This window comes from Salmo salar, chromosome ssa10 (genome assembly GCF_905237065.1).
Source record: "Salmo salar chromosome ssa10, Ssal_v3.1, whole genome shotgun sequence".
NCBI lineage: Eukaryota > Metazoa > Chordata > Actinopteri > Salmoniformes > Salmonidae > Salmo > Salmo salar.
In genome coordinates, this window is record NC_059451.1 from 109220227 (window position 1) to 109243404 (window position 23178).

The 23178-nt window shown below is 42.2% G+C and overlaps 1 protein-coding gene across 6 annotated transcripts; it reads left to right on the plus strand.

The window, feature by feature from the left end:
• The first annotated feature begins 262 nt into the window (after nt 1-262).
• wt1a (WT1 transcription factor a) lies at nt 263-21642 on the plus strand. Of its 6 annotated transcripts, none has more exons than XM_014125461.2 (9): nt 263-1070; nt 4114-4230; nt 5477-5579; nt 10209-10289; nt 16888-16987; nt 18388-18532; nt 18649-18738; nt 18946-19029; nt 19318-21642. In XM_014125461.2, the coding sequence occupies exons 1-9, from the start codon at nt 671-673 to the stop codon at nt 19437-19439; spliced, it is 1242 nt and encodes a 413-aa protein (XP_013980936.1). In that variant the 5' UTR covers nt 263-670; the 3' UTR covers nt 19440-21642.
• The last annotated feature ends 1536 nt before the right edge of the window (nt 21643-23178 follow it).

Genomic DNA, 23178 nt, shown 5'->3' on the forward strand with positions numbered 1-23178 from the left:
AATAGTGAAAGGATGTAGAATTGTATTATTATTTCTAAATCCCCCAACTTCGTGCTATTCAAACGGAATTCTCTCTCTCTTACTCTCTCACACACACACACACACACACACACTCACACGAGCACAGGCTCTTTTAAGGTGCACAGAGAGATGGGAGTTTAAAGTGAGGGGCTGAGGGGCAGTACTAAATGAATGAAGCCCAGCACTCATCCCTCTTGCTCATTGGCCTTGGCTCCTCCTCCAGCCTTCTCACTGGGTCTGTATTTGAGGTTTGTGGGCTCTAAAGAAAACAGACGCATGAGTAAAGGAATAGAGGGCTACCCCTCTCCTCCTCTCTTCCTCTCCCAGTCTTTCTCCTCCATTGACAGAGCTGAGAGAACGCTCCCAGGTTAGACATCCAGACAGACCTCTCTCCGCTACATGGACTATCTACCACAGCACACAAAACAGACACTTTCTATTGTTTCGACTTTCGTTTGGGGGGAATTGTGTGTGTTTTCCTTAAAAAAAGCTGTCTTTCAATGCAACAATGAAGCTTTGTTGGACTTAAGTTTCCACAGAACCAGGAGCCGGTACATCAGAACGCCGAAGAAGACTTAGGTCCGTTTTCAGAGCGATCCTGTCGGGTTTTTGGACAGACTGGTTTCCAGGTGCGGTTGCTCCAACAGAGATGGGCTCAGACGTACGTGACCTCAACGCCCTGCTACCCCCGGTGCCAGCCCTGCCAGGGGGGAATGGGAACTGTACCCTGCCCGTCAGCAGTGCCCCTCAGTGGGGCCCTGTACTGGACTTCCACACTGGCGCCCCCTACAGCTCACTGGCCCCCCACTCCTTCATCAAGCAGGAGCCCAGCTGGAGCTCTGGGGATCCCCAGGAGGACCCTCACTGTGGCCTGAGTGCCTTCACCCTGCACTTCTCTGGCCAGTTCACTGGCACAGGGGCCTGCAGGTACGGGGCCTTCGGGGCCCCCCCTCCACCCAGTCAGCCCCCACCAAGCCAGCCAAGGATGTTCAGCAACGCACCCTACCTGACCAACTGTATGGACACCCAGCCCCCCTCCAGGAACCAGGGTAAGCTCAATATCTATTCTGGAGATTAGTGTATTAAAATGATCAATATCTATTCTGGAGATTAGTGTATTAAAATGATCAATATCTATTCTGGAGATTAGTGTATTAAAATGTTATTTTGGTTGCACTAGGACTTGATATTTGGTTAATTAAATATTTTCATTCACAGAAAGATGGCATTTGTTTAGTAAAGTTCATTATGGTCATTGTAGTATTCAACAGTTGGTATACTCCTAGTCCTTCTGTATCATGTTGTACACTTATTGCACTTTTATGTTTTTATGCTTCCATGACTATTTCCCTGGCGACAGTTTTTGTTAACTCCCCTGATGGACAGCTGTGTCTAGTTCATGATCAATAAACAAACAAAGGAATGATAGGTAGACCTGAATAAAGGTCCTATGAACAATAAATACATTCATAATGTCAAGCTCATATCGAGGATTACGTTTGTTTAGGTGAACCTTGTGTTTTATTTTGCTAGTATATATGTCAGTGGAAAAACTGATCTTATTGCCAGCACAGTACAATGACAATTTGTTGACATTAGTTTACAATGTAGAAAATATCTGCATTTGCTATGCTGTTTTTTAAATTTCCTTATAAGAACTTTAAGTAACATGATTCATTTTGTGAGTTTATAATTAGTGCATTATTAGAACTATTGTATTATTTGAACTTTGTACTGTTTAAATGATTTGTCATTAGTATATGCTACAGTCTGTCATTTTCATTAGGAATTATATTATGAACTTCTGACATTGCTTTTAAATGAATGTGTAATTTTAAACCAAATTATTTTCAAACAGAATAGATTATTTTCCTTACAAGTGGACACACAATTTGATCTCTGAAATCTAACAGCAGCTGTGGTATAATTAAACTGATCATATAGTAGCCAATGAGAGAGTATAGTATTCAAAGAAATTGTGAACTTGTGGTTTTATTACAGTTGATTGTTGCAAATACAAATGTTTAGGAGTCTTGGGGTTGAAAAGGTATACACATACTAAACATTCATAATTCATGGAATCAGTGTTATGCTGAACTGAACCATTAACTAGCCATGGCATATACTGTAGCTACTGTATAGGCTATATAATATTATACTAAATTAATAGAAATGAAGGGAAAAAAGTCTCAGTGATGACAGAAAATGTAATTACTTGTGAACTTGTAGTAAATTAAACTAATCTCAGTAGAACTCCTTAAATCAGTCAAATATTATCTGAAGCTGACCAATTGTGAGTGACATCTACCTGTCCCCTGATTTCCAAGTTTTTCGAAAAGTGATATTATTATGACAGCTATTTGTAGTTAAGCTTTACGATTTCTCTTCAGGGCTGCTGGGGTCACCAGTGCTCGCACCCCAAATGTAATCTGTCTGCACTTTTAATGTCGGATTAATTAGAACTAACATCAGTATCAAAGGGCTCGTCCAACCTTCAATCCCCTTATCATCCCCTCCTGTGCCTGGCCAAGCAGTGCAAACAAGCCATGGCTAAATCTCAGGCGGGTCACTTTCACTAGATACTGATAAAACACTGAGGCTCACTGAGGGAGAATCCACTGTACTTGTGATCTGTTTACGGTTACCATGCGAAACGACACAGTCCAAACTAGTTAGTGTGAGGACAGGTATTATGTGTGTATTTGGGTCTGTTTTGCCAATGTACTTGTGCTTGTGTAATTCCATGTGTGCGTGTTGAGTTTACTTGGTGGAAGAGGAGAACAAGAGGATAAAGTAGTTAAGGAATTATTGTAGGGACTTTCCTTGTACATAATAATCCAAAACGGAAAATATTTGTGTTACCCTTCAGAACATACCCTTTTTATTATGTTTAGATTTCTTAATTAACGTATTATTTTTAAGTAGGCCTATCATTCAGATATTCTATTGTCGCACAGAGTTCCCTTGATTTACCATGCTGGTTGACATTTGTAATACATGTAAATTCTGTAATAGTATGTAAAAGCATAACAATATTTCTTGAAGTATTATTTCAAGATTTGTAGGCTACTTTACGCCTGCTTTGTCAAAATGCACAGTAAAAAGAAGAAGAAGAAGAAGTCGCTTATCGAAATACAATTACTGGGGAATCACAGATGGAATTCTGAAGTGTATTAATATCTACAGTATATCTATAGTCACTGTAAAATTTGTTTTTATTTATGAAAGCACTAATTTATAGAATTAGACACTTGGCGTCTGACTATTAATTTGGTTATGAGTTGACTATTCACACTTGCTTCTGTAGCATTTTAACACTTTGGGAGTCGGTATAACTTCAAAATGTATTATTACATAGATACTGTACTGTAAGTAATACCCTTAAGGTCATTGTTCAGTGATTTAACTTTGATTACTGGTCCTCAAAATAAATGGCTTGTGAATGGTTCATAATATATTTCACAATGGTTTATAAGAAGTTCATAACCATCAAAACAACAAATAAACCAACAAATAAACATTCTATTTTAGAATAGATATAGGAAAAATGTCATGTCACTTTGTAAGTGCATTTGGTATTCCTTCACTATGCCCACTGTGACCCAGACCAGCCCTGTGTAATGTGATGGGGATCAGTCCTCCTCTACTCAGTTAGTCAGACAGGGATGGAAGACAAATAGAGTTCTTTAATGAGTTTTGAGTTAACCCTGCTGGGCCGCTGGTGAAAGTTGTGCTGGTGTGTAATTAATGGCATTGCTGTTAGCTGGTGTGTGATTGATGATCTGGTGTCCCACCCTGGGTCAGACATAGGCATGATTCTGGTGTCAGCCCTCCACTGTCCTGCCACAGTTTGTTTTCACTCAGGAGCCTTTCACTCTCCCCCCAACACAGGGGTTACTGGGGGAGGGAGGGAATTTACCTACATATTCAGCACAAAGGGTCAGGGTGCTAACCCTTTGTTAGCCAATGAGCTAAATGATAATTGATACAGTAACTTCTACCATGTAACCACGTTTTTACCTACTTCCATGTTCTGAAAGTCTTGGAATTATTCATTTAGTTTTTCTAAACCTTTCTTCTTTGTGTTTACAGGTTACAGTGCTTTTGATGGTGCCACTAATTACGGTCACACTCCCACACACCACTCCTCCCAGTTCCTCAACCACTCCTTTAAAGATGAAAACTCCCTCGCTCAGCAGACCAGTATGGGTAAACAGCACCTAGATTACTGCAATGTTTGTGTGTGTGTGTGTGTGTGTGTGTGTGTGTGTTATGCGTGCGTGTGCATGTGTGAGAGAGAGAGAGCAAGAGTACGTGTGTGTGTGGGTGTGTGTGTGCGGGTGTGCGTGCGGGTGTGCGTGTGTGTGTGTGTGTGTGTGTGTGTGTGAGCGTGCATGTGTGAGAGAGAGAGAACAAGAGTACATGCTTGTGTGTGTGTGTGTGTGTGTGTGCGGGTGTGTGTGAGCATTCATATTTGTGTGCGTGGATGCACATTCTTAGAATAAAAGGTGCTATCTAGAACCTAAAAGGGTCTCTTGGCTGTCCCCGTAGGAGAAGCCTTTGAAGAACCCTTCTTGGTTCTAGGTAGAACCTTTTCCACAGAGGGTTCCACATGGTAAACATGTGTATTGTGAACTCTGTACTCCTCACCTAGGGAGTGACCTCCATCTTAAAGTCACTGTGAGGTTAAGTCTTACACTGACCTTCACGTCAGTGTCATAAATTAATAGCATCTTTTTTTTTATTGTCCTTTTCTTCATCCATGGTCCTGCTGTTAGTAAACTCCCGGATGTGTGTGTTGCTAATTGTATTACTGCGATGTTGTAAATCTTGGGCTCTCTGAATAGAAATGATAACTGGAGGTTTTTGGAATGTTTAGAACTGCCCTGGGACCCATTCACAACACGTGGAGGCAGAGCCAAAGCACTGATCCTTCATTTGCACTTTGAAAAATCAAAAATAGTCAGTGTGCTTTACGGCTTCAAAGAACAGCCTCTTGTTTTTAGAAGTGCTGTCTATATTCAGACACAGTTCACAGGTTTCTTTCTCAATGTCCCTCTCAGGATAGTTTTTCTCAGAGGAGGCACTGTCAGACAAACAGCTCCATTGGACCAGGGATGAATTTCCTGAAAACTTTGTGGTTAATGTGGTACTTCCAGACCCAGACAGTATGAAGCATCACGTTACATTTACATTTTAGTAATTTAGCAGACTTACAGTAGGTAATGCATACATTTCATACATTTATTTATTTCTTTTATTTTTCCCGTACTGGTCCCCCGTGGGAAATGAACCCACAACCCGGGCGTTGCAAACACCATGCTCTACCAACTGAGCCACAGGGGACCCGTGTGCTACACATCTATCAGGAAACTTACACCTTAATATACCATCGCACTGTTTTAATTCTCAATCAGTGGAGTTGGTTGGTAATAATTGTCTTTTGTTTGTGTAGGTGAACAGCCGTATCCTGTCCCTCCACCCGTGTATGGATGCCACACCCCATCAGACAGCTGTACAGGCAGCCAAGCCCTACTGCTGAGGAACCCTTACAACAGGTGAGTACTGGAGCTGCCCCACCACAGTAGATTCACTTGCCCTTACCTGACATCACATCCCTGCCACTCACCTCAGCCCCACTCCTATCACTCACCTTAGCCCCACTCCTATCACTCACCTTAGTCCCACTCCTATCACTCACCTCAGCCCCACTCCTATCACTCACCTTAGCCCCACTCCTATCACTCACCTTAGCCCCGCTCCTATCACTCACCTTAGCCCCACTCCTATCAGTCCCCTTAGCTCCACCCCTATCAGTCACCTTAGCCCCACTCCTATCACTCACCTTAGCCCCACTCCTTTCACTCACCTTAGCCCCATTCCTATCACTCACCTCAGCCCCACTCCTATCAGTCACCTTAGCCCCACCCCTATCAGTCACCTTAGCCCCACTCCTATCACTCACCTCAGCCCCACTCCTATCAGTCACCTTAGCCCCACCCCTATCAGTCACCTTAGCCCCACCCCTATCAGTCACCTTAGCCCCACTCCTTTCACTCACCTTAGCCCCACTCCTATCAGTCACCTCAGCCCCACTCCTATCAGTCACCTTAGCCCCATTCCTATCACTCACCTCAGCCCCACTCCTATCAGTCACCTTAGCCCCATTCCTATCACTCACCTTAGCCCCACCCCTATCAGGCACCTTAGCCCCACTCCTATTAGTCCCCTTGGCCCCACCCCTATCACTCACCTTAGCCCCACTCCTATCACTCACCTTAGCCCCATTCCTATCACTCATCTCAGCCCCACTCCTATCAGTCACATTAGCCCCACCCCTTTCAGTCACCTTAGCCCCACTCCTATTAGTCCCTTTAGCCCCACTCCTATCACTCACCTTAGCCCCATTCTTATCACTCACCTCAGCCCCACTCCTATCAGTCACCTTAGCCCCACCCCTATCAGTCACCTTAGCCCCACTCCTATCACTCACCTTAGCCCCGCTCCTATCACTCACCTTAGCCCCACTCCTATCACTCACCTTAGCCCCACTCCTATCAGTCCCCTTAGCCCCACTCCTATCAGTCACCTTAGCCCCACTCCTATCAGTCACCTTAGCCCCACCCCATCAGTCACCTTAGCCCCACTCCTATCACTCACCTTAGCCCCACTCCTATCACTCACCTTAGCCCCATTCCTATCACTCACCTCAGCCCCACTCCTATCAGTCACCTTAGCCCCACTCCTATCACTCATCTCAGCCCCACTCCTATCAGTCACCTTAGCCCCACCCCTTTCAGTCACCTTAGCCCCACTCCTATTAGTCCCTTTAGCCCCACTCCTATCACTCACCTTAGCCCCATTCCTATCACTCACCTCAGCCCCACTCCTATCAGTCACCTTAGCCCCACCCCTATCAGTCACCTTAGCCCCACTCCTATCACTCACCTTAGCCCCACTCCTATCACTCACCTTAGCCCCGCTCCTATCACTCACCTTAGCCCCACTCCTATCAGTCCCCTTAGCCCCACCCCTATCAGTCACCTTAGCCCCACTCCTATCAGTCACCTTAGCCCCACCCCATCAGTCACCTTAGCCCCACTCCTATCACTCACCTTAGCCCCACTCCTATCACTCACCTTAGCCCCATTCCTATCACTCACCTCAGCCCCACTCCTATCAGTCACCTTAGCCCCACCCCTATCAGTCACCTTAGCCCCACCCCTATCAGTCACCTTAGCCCCATTCCTATCACTCACCTTAGCCCCATTCCTATCAGTCCCCTTAGCCCCACCCCTATCAGTCACCTTAGCCCCACCCCTATCAGTCACCTTAGCCCCACTCCTATCACTCACCTAAGCCCCACCCCTGCCAGTCACCTTAGCCCCACCCCTTTAGGCCTACCACTCACCAGTGCTAAAACATCTATTAATGTTACAAAGCAGTCTAACATGCAGACATCTTAATAAGCAAACACAGTTTTGATGATTCTAGTCATTGAAGTTAGTTAAAAGACAGTGGTGGAAAAAGTACCCAATTGTCATACTTCAGTAAAAGTAAATATACCTTAAAAGAAAATTACTCAAGTAAAAGTGAAAGTCACCCAGTAAAATACTACTTGAGTAAAAGTCTAAAAGTATTTGGTTTAAAATATACTTAAGTATCAAAAGTAAATGTAATTGCAAAAAAATACTTAAGTGTCAAAAGTAAAAGTATAAATAATTTCAAATTCCTGATATGAAGCAACCCAGACGGCACTATATTCTTGTTTTTTTAATATACGGATAGCCAGGGGCACACTTCAACATCAGACTAATTTACAAACTAAGCATTTGTGTTTAGCGAGTCTGCCACATCAGAGACAGTAGGGATCACCAGGGATGTTCTCTTGATAAGTGCGTGAATTAGATAATTGTCCTGTCCTGCCAAGCGTTCAAAATGTAATGAGTACTTGTTGGTGTCAAGGAAAATGTAAGGAGTAAAAAGTACATTATTTTCTTTAGGAATGTAGTGGAGTAAAAGTAAAAGTTGTCAAAAATGTAAATAGTAAAGTACAGATACTCAACAAAACTACTTAAGTAGTACTTTAAAGTAATTTTACTTAAGTACTTTACACCACTGGTTAAAGGGGGTCAGGAAGCTGCACCTTTATAGCTGTCCTGACTGGCCCAGGTTGTGCTGCCGTCATAAAATACAATAATCATCATAGTTCTAAAATTAAATGTGGAAAAGTCACTCTGCCGTTGAGCACACCGAGTGGCTAGAGGAAGGAGGAAGTGAAGTAACAGTGGCAGGAAGTTGGACGTACGAGACTGTACTGATTTCCATTCAGGAAATGATCCAAAGAAAGGCATTTATCATGTTTGTACTGTAGTTATTCTCTCAAAACTTTCCATTGGACTGAATCCATTCACCGCCTTTTCAAATCGCATTCACGACCTGACAAAGAATAAGATAATAGCATATTTACTGTGTTTTATTCATATTTGAAGTTTGTTTCATTGAGTTAAATAGTTAAATACAGTATGTAGATGGTATGGATGAGGACCATGTCCAGATAAATGAATCACAGTTGTCCAGACAGAGAATGGGAGCAGTGCTCAGCAAGCCAAGATAAGCGATGTAAACACTACTGGTTTCCAGTCTTAGGCCAATGTTGAATTCCTTCTACTGATAAGTAGCTCACTGTTCTCTGAGGGGAGAGAACCCCAGTGTAACCTTACACAACTGTTTACTCCCTCGCCTTGAGATGGCACAAAATTAGCTTGCATTCTTTGAATACCTTTAACATTTTGTTTTCAGCTCCAGGGAACATAAAGATTCAAAATAAGGGAATAGGAGTTGATAAGAGTGTGTTAGTCAGACTGGATACTTGTGCTGGAAGCTTCATTCTGCAGGCTCTGCTCCTGCTGTCATAAACAGCCTGATATCTGCTGTGGAAGGGAAGGGGCTGGGAATCCTCAAATCAAACCGCTAAGCCGCTCTCTAATCAAATGCCTGGTACCAACAGCACTGTATTTATACAGTCAGACGGCAGTTATGCACTTTTTAACATTTTGGAAATACATTAAATAAAAACACATCCACTTATGAAACTAAGAGCCAGGGAACCAGGGACAAAGTTCCTTTGGGAAGCACTGGTGTAGAGGATGAAGACTGAAACTTTAGAGCCGCTTAAACCAAAACACCCCTACATTTGGTTATTTTCTCAAGAGATGAAAGTCTCAGGTATGTATAGAGCTGTTCATAGAGGACTGTACCTACCATGTACAGTAATGGATTAGACTGCAAAGTTCACATTAGTGTGCTAATGGATACACTCTTCATCATCCTTCAACCCTCATCATCCTTTAACCCTCATCATCCTTTAACCCTCTGTCATCCTTCAACCCTTATCATCCTTTAACCCTCATCCTCCTTTAACCCTCATCATCCTTTAACCCTCTGTCATCCTTCAACCCTCATCATCCTTTAACCCTCATCATCCTTTAACCCTCATCCTCCTTTAACCCTCATCATCCTTTAACCCTCTGTCATCCTTCAACCCTTATCATCCTTTAACCCTCATCATCCTTTAACCCTCTGTCATCCTTTAACCCTCTGTCATCCTTCAACCCTCATCATCCTTCAACCCTCATCAACTTTCAACCCTCATCATCCTTTAACCCTCTGTCATCCAAATAGTTGAATTGATTTTAAGTGAAACTCTACAGAACACTGTACTGTACGTACTGCAATCACTATACAGAGTGTAGGCTACCGTCAGTGTACAGGGTACCAGGCACCAGAGCATCCCACTACAGTGAGCTGTTCCTGTGGTATGATAAAACGATGTGATGTCAGGGGCGGCAGTGATACATCTAAAGTATGTGTTTGGGAAAGCACCTGGCAGGTTAACTAATGGTCCTGGAGCCAGACGCTTAATAACAGATGGTTATTTGGATGTGAGGGTTGGAGGACTATGGAGGGCTATGGTTAACACATCACCCTGGTGCTGTTAGTGTGGGTGGATCCTGATTGTGTGGCACATTCATGAGCCGTTGCCCAGGATGCACCTGTGTAGATGGGGCCACATTTGATAATTCTCTGACTCTCCTGTGGTGCTTGTCTACACTGAAAACAGTGGCACCACGTTGTCCCGAGGAAAAATTCCTAAAAATGTTTTTTATTTGTTTAAATCCCAGCAGTGATAATTTATACCAAATGGCATCTCAGCTGGAATGCATGGCATGGAACCCTGTTAGCACGCTGGCTTCCACCATTAAGAGGTATGTCGACGTGACCCGCTCCTGTCATCTGAAACATTCCTCTTTGATCGGGATTAACAGTCATTAATCTGCACTAGTCTCAGAATAGCGGCGGGAGGGGGTGGTTGTAGGGGGTGGAGGGCTCCCTTCATTAAATCACACATTTGACCACTCACTGGCATTGTTTAAATATTTGATTTAGTAGCAGAGTGGGGCTCCACAGGGGGCCTGTGAAATACATCACTTCTCACTGAGGTGATTAGAAAGAAAAAATATTCCCTCTATCACAGATGTCACATATGGATTGTTTCTTTCTTTTTTCACACACACACACACACACACACACACACACACACACACACACACACACACACACACACACACACACACACACACACACACGCACACACACACACACAGAGTAAGTATAGGGAGTAAGTATAGAGAGTAAGTATAGAGAGTAAGTATAGAGAGTAAGTATAGGGAGTAAGTATAGGGAGTAAGTATAGAGAGAAAGTATAGGGAGTAAGTATAGAGAGTAAGTATAGGGAGTAAGTATAGGGAGTAAGTATAGGGAGTAAGTATAGAGAGAAAGTATAGGGAGTAAGTATAGGGAGTAAGTATAGAGAGAAAGTATAGGGAGTAAGTATAGAGAGTAAGTATAGGGAGTAAGTATAGGGAGTAAGTATAGAGAGAAAGTATAGGGAGAAAGTATAGGGAGAAAGTATAGGGAGTAAGTATAGGGAGTAAGTATAGAGAGAAAGTATAGGGAGTAAGTATAGGGAGTAAGTATAGGGAGTAAGTATAGAGAGAAAGTATAGGGAGTAAGTATAGGGAGTAAGTATAGACAGAAAGTATAGGGAGAAAGTATAGGGAGTAAGTATAGAGAGTAAGTATAGGGAGTAAGTATAGGGAGTAAGTATAGAGAGTAAGTATAGGGAGTAAATATAGGGACAAAATATAAGGAGAAAGTGTAGGGAGTAAGTATAAGGACAAAAATAGGAAGTAGATATAGGGAGTAAGTATAGGAGTAAGTATAGGGAGAAATTATAGGGAGAAAGTATAGGGAGTAAGTATAGGGAGTAAGTATAGGGAGTAAGTATAGGGAGTAAGTATAGGGAGTAAATATAGGGAGAAAGTATAGGGAGAAAGTATAGGGAGTAAGTATAGAGAGAAAGTATAGAGAGAAAGTATAGGGAGAACGTATAGGGAGTAAATATAGGGAGAAAGTATAGGGAGTAAATATAGGGGAGTCCTATATAGGCAGAAAGTATAGGGGAGTAAATATAGGGAGAAAGTATAGGGAGAAAGTATAGGGAGAAAGTATAGGGAGAAAGTATAGGGAGAAAGTATAGGGAGAAAGTATAGGGAGAAAGTATAGGGGAGTAAATATAGGGAGAAAGTATAGGGAGTAAATATAGGGAGTAAGTATAGGGAGAAAGTATAGGGAGTAAATATAGGGAGAAAGTATAGGGAGTAAATATAGGGAGTAAGTATAGGGAGAAAGTATAGGGGAGTAAATATAGGGAGTAAATATAGGGAGAAAGTATAGGGAGAAAAATAGGGAGAAAGTATAGGGAGTAAATATAGGGAGAAAGTATAGGGAGTAAATATAGGGAGTAAATATAGGGAGAAAGTATAGGGAGAAAGGATAGGGAGAAAGTATAGGGAGTAAATATAGGGAGTCCTATATAGGCAGAAAGTATAGGGAGTAAATATAGGGAGTAAATATAGGGAGAAAGTATAGGGAGAAAGTATAGGGAGTAAATATAGGGAGAAAGTATAGGGAGTAAATATAGGGAGTAAATATAGGGAGAAAGTATAGGGAGTAAGTATAGGGAGTAAGTATAGGGAGAAAGTATAGGGAGTAAATATAGGGAGTAAATATAGGGAGAAAGTATAGGGAGAAAGGATAGGGCAAAGTATAGGGAGTAAATATAGGGTGAAAGTATAGGGAGTAAATATAGGGAGAAAGTATAGGGAGAAAGTATAGGGAGTAAATATAGGGAGAAAGTATAGGGAGTAAATATAGGGAGAAAGTATAGGGAGTAAGTATAGGGAGTAAATATAGGGAGAAAGTATAGGGAGAAACTATAGGGAGAAAGTATAGGGAGTAAGTATAGGGAGTAAATATAGGGAGAAAGTATAGGGAGAAAGTATAGGGAGAAAGTATAGGGAGTAAGTATAGGGAGTAAGTATAGGGAGAAAGTATAGGGAGTAAGTATAGGGAGTAAATATAGGGAGAAAGTATAGGGAGAAAGTATAGGGAGTAAATATAAGGAGAAAGTATAGGGAGTAAGTATAGGGAGAAAGTATAGGGAGTAAATATAGGGAGAAAGTATAGGGAGTAAATATAGGGAGAAAGTATAGGGAGTAAATATAGGGAGAAAGTATAGGGAGAAAGTATAGGGAGTAAGTATAGGGAGTAAGTATAGGGAGAAAGTATAGGGAGTAAATATAGGGAGAAAGTATAGAGAGTAAGTATAGGGAGTAAGTATAGGGAGTAAGTATAGGGAGTAAGTATAGAGATAAAGTATAGGGAGTAAGTATAGGGAGTAAGTATAGAGAGAAAGTATAGGGAGTAAGTATAGAGAGTAAGTATAGGGAGTAAGTATAGGGAGTAAGTATAGAGAGAAAGTATAGGGAGAAAGTATAGGGAGAAAGTATAGGGAGTAAGTATAGGGAGTAAGTATAGAGAGAAAGTATAGGGAGTAAGTATAGGGAGTAAGTATAGGGAGTAAGTATAGAGAGAAAGTATAGGGAGTAAGTATAGGGAGTAAGTATAGAGAGTAAGTATAGGGAGAAAGTATAGGGAGTAAGTATAGAGAGTAAGTATAGGGAGTAAGTATAGGGAGTAAGTATAGAGAGTAAGTATAGGGAGTAAATATAGGGACAAAATATAAGGAGAAAGTGTAGGGAGTAAGTATAAGGACAAAAATAGGAAGTAGATATAGGGAGTAAGTATAGGAGTAAGTATAGGGAGAAATTATAGGGAGAAAGTATAGGGAGTAAGTATAGGGAGTAAGTATAGGGAGTAAGTATAGGGAGTAAGTATAGGGAGTAAATATAGGGAGAAAGTATAGGGAGAAAGTATAGGGAGTAAGTATAGAGAGAAAGTATAGAGAGAAAGTATAGGGAGAACGTATAGGGAGTAAATATAGGGAGAAAGTATAGGGAGTAAATATAGGGAGTCCTATATAGGCAGAAAGTATAGGGAGTAAATATAGGGAGAAAGTATAGGGAGAAAGTATAGGGAGAAAGTATAGGGAGAAAGTATAGGGAGAAAGTATAGGGAGAAAGTATAGGGAGAAAGTATAGGGAGTAAATATAGGGAGAAAGTATAGGGAGTAAATATAGGGAGTAAATATAGGGAGAAAGTATAGGGAGTAAATATAGGGAGAAAGTATAGGGAGTAAATATAGGGAGTAAATATAGGGAGAAAGTATAGGGAGTAAATATAGGGAGTAAATATAGGGAGAAAGTATAGGGAGAAAATATAGGGAGAAAGTATAGGGAGTAAATATAGGGAGAAAGTATAGGGAGTAAATATAGGGAGTAAATATAGGGAGAAAGTATAGGGAGAAAGGATAGGGAGAAAGTATAGGGAGTAAATATAGGGAGTCCTATATAGGCAGAAAGTATAGGGAGTAAATATAGGGAGTAAATATAGGGAGAAAGTATAGGGAGAAAGTATAGGGAGTAAATATAGGGAGAAAGTATAGGGAGTAAATATAGGGAGTAAATATAGGGAGAAAGTATAGGGAGTAAGTATAGGGAGTAAGTATAGGGAGAAAGTATAGGGAGTAAATATAGGGAGTAAATATAGGGAGAAAGTATAGGGAGAAAGGATAGGGCAAAGTATAGGGAGTAAATATAGGGTGAAAGTATAGGGAGTAAATATAGGGAGTAAATATAGGGAGAAAGTATAGGGAGAAAGTATAGGGAGTAAATATAGGGAGAAAGTATAGGGAGTAAATATAGGGAGAAAGTATAGGGAGTAAGTATAGGGAGTAAATATAGGGAGAAAGTATAGGGAGAAACTATAGGGAGAAAGTATAGGGAGTAAGTATAGGGAGTAAATATAGGGAGAAAGTATAGGGAGAAAGTATAGGGAGTAAGTATAGGGAGAAAGTATAGGGAGTAAGTATAGGGAGTAAATATAGGGAGAAAGTATAGGGAGAAAGTATAGGGAGTAAATATAAGGAGAAAGTATAGGGAGTAAGTATAGGGAGAAAGTATAGGGAGTAAATATAGGGAGAAAGTATAGGGAGTAAATATAGGGAGAAAGTATAGGGAGTAAATATAGGGAGAAAGTATAGGGAGAAAGTATAGGGAGTAAGTATAGGGAGTAAGTATAGGGAGAAAGTATAGGGAGTAAATATAGGGAGTAAATATAGGGAGAAAGTATAGGGAGTAAGTATAGGGAGTAAATATAGGGAGCGTTACTTTTGTCACACGACCGGTCATCAGAGTTAACCTACCTATTTCCTTATCACTACATCACTGTCTCTAGCTGAGGGGGAAACATCACCTTTTCACTTGCTTTACTGCTATAATGAAAAGGTCCTCTTTCATTCTTGCTTTGTTGTCATTTTCAGTGTCCCTCTTTTTCTAACTCCCCTCCTCCCCTCCTCCCGAACCCTCCCTCTGTTTCTGTCTGTTTTCTCCGGAGATTGTGTGCATGTTAAATTAGCCTCTCTGTTTTGTCTGTCCTGGCTGGGAAATGTATCCTGCTATAATTTTCCCGTGTGGGGCATCAGCCTTGACCACGGTGGGACATGTAACGGAGGGGAAGGGCTCTGCACTGGGGAGTAGTGGAAGTAGATCAGTAGGCTTTCCCCCTGGGATCCTCCAGCCTGGGCTCCTCCAGCCTGGGCTCCTCCAGCCTGGGCTCCAGAGCCAGGGCTTAGTTAGACTGGAGGGGAGGGTCTGACCCTTCCACCACCTCCCCGAAAAAGCCAGCAGAGGCCGGGGTGACTGAATGATTAATCTGCTTCTAAATGAGAAGGACTCTAGTGCTTAGGCTGTGGAAAATTAGACGTGGAGTCTCATCTCAAGGGACGCACGCCAAAGTATGCATGTGCCTCTTCCAGATAAACGCCACCACTCCACAATCACCCTCACCAGCCCCGTCACCATCCCCAGCCTCATCTCCCTCCCTAGTCCCATCTCCCTCCCCTCCCCAGCCCTGTCTCCCTCCCCAGCCCCGTCTCCCTCCCCTCCCCTCCCCTCCCCAGCCTCGTCTCCCTCCCCAGCCCTTTCTCCCAACCCAGCCCTGTCTCCCTCCCCTCCCCAGCCCTGTCTCCCTCCCCAGCCCTGTCTCCCTCTCCAGCCCTGTCTCCCTCTCCAGCCCTGTCTCCCTCCCCAGCCCTGTCTCCTAACCCAGCCCCATCTCCTACCCCAGGCTCTGGCTGTATACGTTAACGTGAGCCTGAGGTGTTAAGCGCCACAATGAATGAGTGAATGAACTGTGGGGAGATGTATTGCAGCATGCAGCTTCACTGTCTCCACTCCGGCTGTCCTTGGAAAGAGCAGAGACAAAGGCTGCTTTATGCCCTCAACCATGTATTGATCATTTAACTGTACAGGATACAAACCCTCCTTCCCTGAAATAGAAAAATGACAGATTGCTTTTTAAAACTAATGACAGATATAAGCCGTCTGGATAAATGTGAACTAAATGTGAACTGTAGCTGTCTTTAAATGCTGTAGCTGCCGTGTGCTGTACGTAACTGAACCATCTTCAATGAATACTTTCAGAGGCTACCTTCAGTTTTTAATGGGTTAATAAGTGTTCAGAAAACATTTCCATTTCTAAAACAAGTAGGCTAGTACACAATACCTAAACTATGTTTCATACATATTTCATATTTCTGGATATACTACAATGGATCATGGTCCTTTTGTTCTATGTCCTTATCCTGTACCTTTATTTGATTGAGAGTAGTAGGTGGGTGACAACCAGGTCTTGCAGTGTTAACCAGATCCTCTTTGATTTACTAAGACAAGCCCTTATTTACTGAGGAAAACTAATATAGTATGCAGCTTGAACGTGTGTTAATCCAGGGCCAGAGAGAGAGGCCTAGCCATACGAATAAATCTGTTAATGACAGGAAGTTAACCATTCGTCTTTCCTCTGAGTTGCACTTTGGATGCTTTAGGTGAATATACTGCACTGTGACGCATAGAGCAATTTGCCCCTATGTCAAAACAAGTTATAGCGGTGGATTTCTCTGCATTTATTTATTCTGGGCTTTTACCTAGTGTGCATGCTATTGAAATACAATGCCAATGCAACTTTGCTGAACCTGGCTTAGCTAGATGAAGAATGCTAAACTCCTAAATTACAAGCTTTATTTAGGACAGGGAGACCCTTTTCAACAGGGACCATTTACTGCAGTTTTACAGTACATTTAACAACGCAAAAATAATAGGCATTCATCCTACATTGCATCCTACATTTTCTTGACTTCCACTCTGCCGTTTTTCATGGCTCCTAAAGCTGCAGAATGCTCTTGAACTTTAGCTTTTATGTGAGTTGTAATTTGGCAGACAAAATAGAAAATGGTCACATCATTCCCCACTAAAAATGCTCTTGTGTCTTCCTGTTTGTGGACAGCCATGCTACGGGTTATGAAAGTGACCCCAACACTCCCATGGTGTATAGCTGCAGCACCCAGTACCACATCCACACCCACGGCATCTTCAGAGGCATGCAGGTCAGTTCTCTCCTCTCACGGATTCTTCACACCCAGGTCACACTGATTCCTGCTCTCCATACATAACTTTCCTTATGTGCTCAGGGCCAAGGTCAGCACAAGGAGCACACACACACACACACACACACACACACACACACACACACACACACACACACACACACACACACACACACACACACACACACACACACACACACACACACACACACACACACACACACACACACACACACACACACACTCCCTAAATGCCAGCACAAGGTCATCCTCTACTGCCAAGCCCAGGCACTGCACGGGTGCTGGAAGAGGAGGAGGAGGAGGTGGGAGAGACTAGAGGGGTAGAGTAGATAGAGAGAGATTGAAAGAGGGAAGAAAGAGGAGGAGGAAAGAGCCTGACGCCGTGAGCAGACTGCCAGAACAGTTGTGACATTTAAAAGGCGTCTCAGGATGAAAAGGGAAGAGAAATCACAAAGATAGTTTCCATACGCAGGCCCATGTTAATAAATCATTACATCTTAGTTAGTGTCCGTCGGCAGCTTTAAAGCACAGAGAGCAGAGATTCTCCAGACCTATTCTCCTTCAAAATGGAACGTTCGGTACTTCCTACATCTCTTTCTCCCTTCTCATTGTTCTCAAGTGCAATTAAACCAGGAAAACCTCATTCACAAAAAATACATACTTGGATGAAACATTTGAAATGTATGGTATGAAAAGGTCTATGTTTGGAAAGTCAGGTCTCTTGGTGCTCAGAAAGCCTTTTATTTGACAATCCCAACATTGGCTCTGCCCCCTCTGTGAAGTGTTGGTGTTTAGATAAGGAACAAGGCAGGCGGTACAGCAGTGCTATAAACACTGAAATCATTTACTTATCAATAGGCTGCTAACACTATTATTTAGACCGCCAGTGTCCACAGAGGCCATTACACTAAGAGCCTCCTAATGAACATCAGATGGGTTTCAGGGTCTGGGGGGTTGAAGAAGGGGAGGAGTAAAGGGGGGCATGGACAACTGAGATGGGGTCTGCCTAACGTCCGTGACTAACGGCTTACGTTTAGAGACTAAATCAGTGGCGTGGAGTAAATTTGAGCGCTCATTTTACGGCTAATTCTAGTATAATGAGCCCCCGTTAGTGAGATAATCACACTTCTTTTGCCTTGGCCTTTTTTAATTGGTCATTATTTTTGAGTTACCTTTTGCTGTAATAGACTAGTAGGTAGCTTAGTTACTGTTATCTCTTTGTATGATATGTTGTGGTTCTAAACCTGTACTATTGCTTACTGTGTGTGTGTGTGTGTGTGTGTGTGTGTGTGTGTGTGTGTGTGTGTGTGTGTGTGTGTGTGTGTGTGTGTGTGTGTGTGTGTGTGTGTGCGCGCGCGCGCGTGCGCGTCACATTACAGGATGTCCGACGGGTGCCAGGTATCGCCCCAGCCATTGTTCGCTCAGAGACCAATGAGAAGAGGCCATTCATGTGTGCATATCCTGGCTGCAACAAACGATACTTCAAGCTGTCCCACCTGCAAATGCACGGCAGGAAACACACAGGTAAGAGCCAGGGCAACCATAGATCAAACCCTATTACACTAACAGACTAGTGTATCAGTGATCCTGGTCTCGCTGTACCAAAGTCCACTCTGTGTTTCCCTCTGCCCTCCGTCCAGGCGAGAAGCCCTACCAGTGTGACTTTACCGACTGTGGACGAAGGTTCTCCAGGTCAGACCAGCTCAAGAGACACCAGCGAAGACACACAGGTTCGCCCTCTCTTTCTCTCTTTTTCTCTTTCATTTTCTCGTATTTATTTTCCCTCTTTCTCTGTTTGAGCTCCCTCCATCTCTCTGCTCCCTCCATCTCTCTGCCCTTTCTATTGTTAATGGAACACTATAGCTCAGGCTCCCTTTGGAATGGCTTCCCTCCTGGCCTGTGCTCTACTCTGTGTGTCTCTCTCTGTGTGTGCCTAGGGGTTAAACCGTTCCAGTGCGAGACGTGTCAGAGAAAGTTCTCGCGGTCTGACCACCTTAAGACCCACACCCGGACTCATACAGGTAAAACAAGTGCGTAAACTTTTATTTTTACACATCTACTTATCTCTTTTCTGCTTAGAACTTAGTTAGGTACGTTTCATGAACAACCAGTATGTAGAGCTCAAGGCTTTGGGGGAACAGTATTTCAACGAATCAAGGATATGTTATTTTACCAGATGGAAATTGGTTAGATAAAATGTTACTGAAAGTGATCTAAAATGATCATAGGAAATGGATTGGATCCCTTCCTCCCCTTCACTATAATTTAAACCAGATACTACCTAACAACGCTCTCTCTCCCTCTTCTAGGCGAGAAGCCATTCAACTGCAGATGGCCCAACTGTCAGAAGAAGTTTGCCAGGTCTGATGAGCTGGTTCGTCACCACAACATGCACCAGAGGAACCTGACCAAGCTGCAGCTTGCCATCTGAACCAGATCTGAACCAGACCACTCTGCTCTGCATACGCACTGGCCTCACTGCTCTCAAACACTCTGTCTACATGAGACTCTGAATCTCCATCTTGTTCACCGATGCCTGTAGCACAAAGGGGAAACAGCAGCAGAGCAGGTCTATCCACTAGATAGCACAGCCACAAAGTAAAAAATGACTGTGTTGTAAAGATTCATAAAAACAATAATGAGCTTTTTAGTCTTAATTTAAGGTAAGGGTTAGGTATAAGGTTTTAAAGAAGAGAAATTGTAGATATTTAAAGAAGAGAAATTGTAGGAATAGGTGGGGTTTATTACTTTGTGGCTGTGGTAACAGAGCAGGAGGCTGCCAGTCTTGTTCATCTGCATGTAACTGTACAGCCTCACCTACGCACAGTCCTCCAAACAGCGCCATCTAAGGACGGTCCTCTGTCCAGATGCTCTGATCCAGAGGGTTATTTTAGTAAGACATTTAAAGAGGAAAAATAGTTTCTATCTCTTGTTGGTGTTGAAAAAAGTAGATGTGAATGACTTTATGCCTTTTTTTCATTTATAGTGTTACTTTGAGCAGTTTCAGATTAATTTATTATTTTATCATACTTTTGTGAATTAAAATATCTTTCACTGGAATGATTTCTGGAAAGGGGGACATTTTTTACTTTGGTCCAACAGCATGTTCATCATCGCTTTCGTTCAGTCCACAAATTTGATCTGCACCAGGTAGTTGAATCATAAAGCTACAGTAAGTCCTCTTCGGTCTGTGATGTTGTCTGTAAATATTGTTTCACTTTGACTGTGGATTTTGGGGATGTGAGTTAAAAAAATATATGTATCGTCACACTGGCTATGTGGCCAAGAAGTTGTGTTATTAAATTATGTAAATAATAGTACTGGACAATGGATTGCATTTGAAAAAAATATCCTTGCCATGGAAACATGTGACTTAACTATTATACTTTAGACTAGACCTACTTTGATAGATCCAGGAAATGTTTTTTTAAGTGTCATAAAACACATTTTTTTTTACTCTGAAATGTATTATCAGTATATTATGGTCTGTTCCCCTCTGTTTAAACTGTACTTTCCCCCACAATTTTTATACAGTATATATATATATATATATATGCTGATTCTGTTGTTGTTGTTGTTATTGTTCCCCATTGAGTTCTGTATTAAAGTCCTCCAGCAGTGTGTGGCCTGCCTGGGCAGCTGTGTTGGCTCAGGGGGCCAGTGTTGAGTTACTTTTGCCCTCACTAACAGGGCTGATCAACCGCGCTCCTGAGACCCAATGACCAGACCAGAGCCTGACCTTAACCTGACCAGGTCGTGACCGCTCGTAGGTCATCTTACACGAGTCGCCAGAGGAGGCTCATACTGGCCAGAATAAAAGTAGTTAGGATAACAAAACAGAACTCTTTGACTGTAGCTAACATCCGCTGCTTTCTTTATCTCGAACCAGATTATTTTAAAATTCCTTGGCTTCTGAGTGAAACAGGAGACACAGATAAACATAAACATGTTTTCTCTCAAACCCACTGTTGCTCAGCACTCCATCTTAATCAAGCTAGCAATGCACTCTCCCTGCACTTAGAAAAACGACACACTTTTAAGTTGTTTCTCAATCAAGACAAAAATATCCTCTTTCCGTTGTGAGTTTTTTATCATTTGACATCCACATTAATGCACTGTCACTGTGAAAACAACAGACAGAAAGCTTGGTATAGCTTGGTATAATGTCAAAATGTACTACAGCTAGTTATAAAACATCAAGCCTTCCTCTCTCCGAGTGGCTGACTGTATGGTGATGGTGTTTTATCACATTGGGGGAATATTGTTGTTGAGATCCTCTTCTTTCTTTAAGTATTCGCTTGGCCCCAGTGTTGTGTAAATCAGCTTGACTCTCTCACACTATTACTCATATAACAAAAAAACGCTAGTGGTTAATCTCTGTCCCAGATTTGTGCTCCAAGGCCCAGCTCCACAGCCTTTGAAGAGAGGTGACTGTTTTTTGTAACTTTAGTGCAGTCCACTTATAATCGTCACAATAGAGGCTGTATGAAAACCATCCACTTACAAATAGTACATTCCTTTACACAAATGTGGGGCTTTCTAAGAGGATAGGGTTGAATGGGAAAGAATACGAATGACATCAGTGTACTGTCGTAGGACAACTTTACAGTACATTAAACACTGCATTCAAAGCCTTTTGTGTTCTCTAAGAAGTCATTGTTCATGAGGTTTACCTTCATCATAAAAGGTAATTAACATTTGACATTACTATCTATGGATTTGAAATGCGCTAGTCATCTAGTTTAGCAGTCATAAGATGTACAGTATATATAACACATTACAGTAACACCTTAAACCCTCTGAAGACTCAGAGATCCTGTGACTGTTGAAAAGAAAGTGTGGCTTCAGGTTCAGAACAGAGAGATATGTCTCAGAGGGGTTCTCCTCTATGTCAGCTGACCCAAAGAAACCAAACAATCAACTGATATCTGAAAGAACATGCTAGCATAAACAATATAGTGTACATTTGATGTCTCCATATAGATGTCCCATCTTCCTACAACTTTGACATCCCCTCAGAATCCTCTTTCATCCATTTCCAGAATGCGAAAGCCATGGCACTGTGTCCAGAGATGTGATAATAACACAGAACGTACAACACATCTGTTATATTAACAACTCCTCATCCCAACAGCTGCTATGCAAACCATTCAACTGATACAGACGCTGTTCAGAACATCTACACATTCAACTGATCCAGACGCTGTTCAGAACATATACACATTCAACTGATCCAGACGCTGTTCAGAACATATACACATTCAACTAATCCAGACGCTGTTCAGAACATCTACACATTCAACTGATCCAGACGCTGTTCAGAACATCTACACATTCAACTGATCCAGACGCTGTTCAGAACATCTACACATTCAACTGATCCAGACGCTGTTCAGAACATCTACACATTCAACTGATCCAGACGCTGTTCAGAACATCTACACATTCAACTGATCCAGACGCTGTTCAGAACATCTACACATTCAACTGATCCAGACGCTGTTCAGAACATATACACATTCAACTGATCCAGACGCTGTTCAGAACATCTACACATTCAAACCTGCTCCTCTTAATTTTAGCACACTAAACCAGTCTTTCTATATAGCAGCTAATTATATCAACCATTGCATACTATATTATATCACTTTATATAATATAATATAATATAATACTATTATATATATAATATATATATATATATATATATATATATATATATATATATAGTGACCTTATTAAACACACAAAATGATTAATTCAAGTTCTAGCTAGGTGATATAGTAAACAGTGTGACCAGTGACCACAGAGAGTGAGTGTGGGGTTGGTGTGTGTTGAGCTTGTAAAGTGCTGGTGGGTGATTCCAACCTGATAAGCCCTTAGCTGCTCTGCTGGTCAAAGCATCCTGCCGTGTCGCTGACACGTTTACGACCCAGACCAGTGGGCCAGTCTCAGCCCTTCAGTCAAGCCTCTGATTTGATAAGATTAACAGGGAGATGGTGATAAATAATGAGGCCTATTAAAGAGTAAAGACACAGGAGGGAATGTATAGGGTCTTAGGCACTCAGCGTCTCATCAGTTTGTTTATTTGGGGAATAGGTAGTGAGACTGGAGGAGTCTGTCGGCAATTAGAGGCTTAAGGCCTGTCGCTGAGAATCTGATCCAAGGAG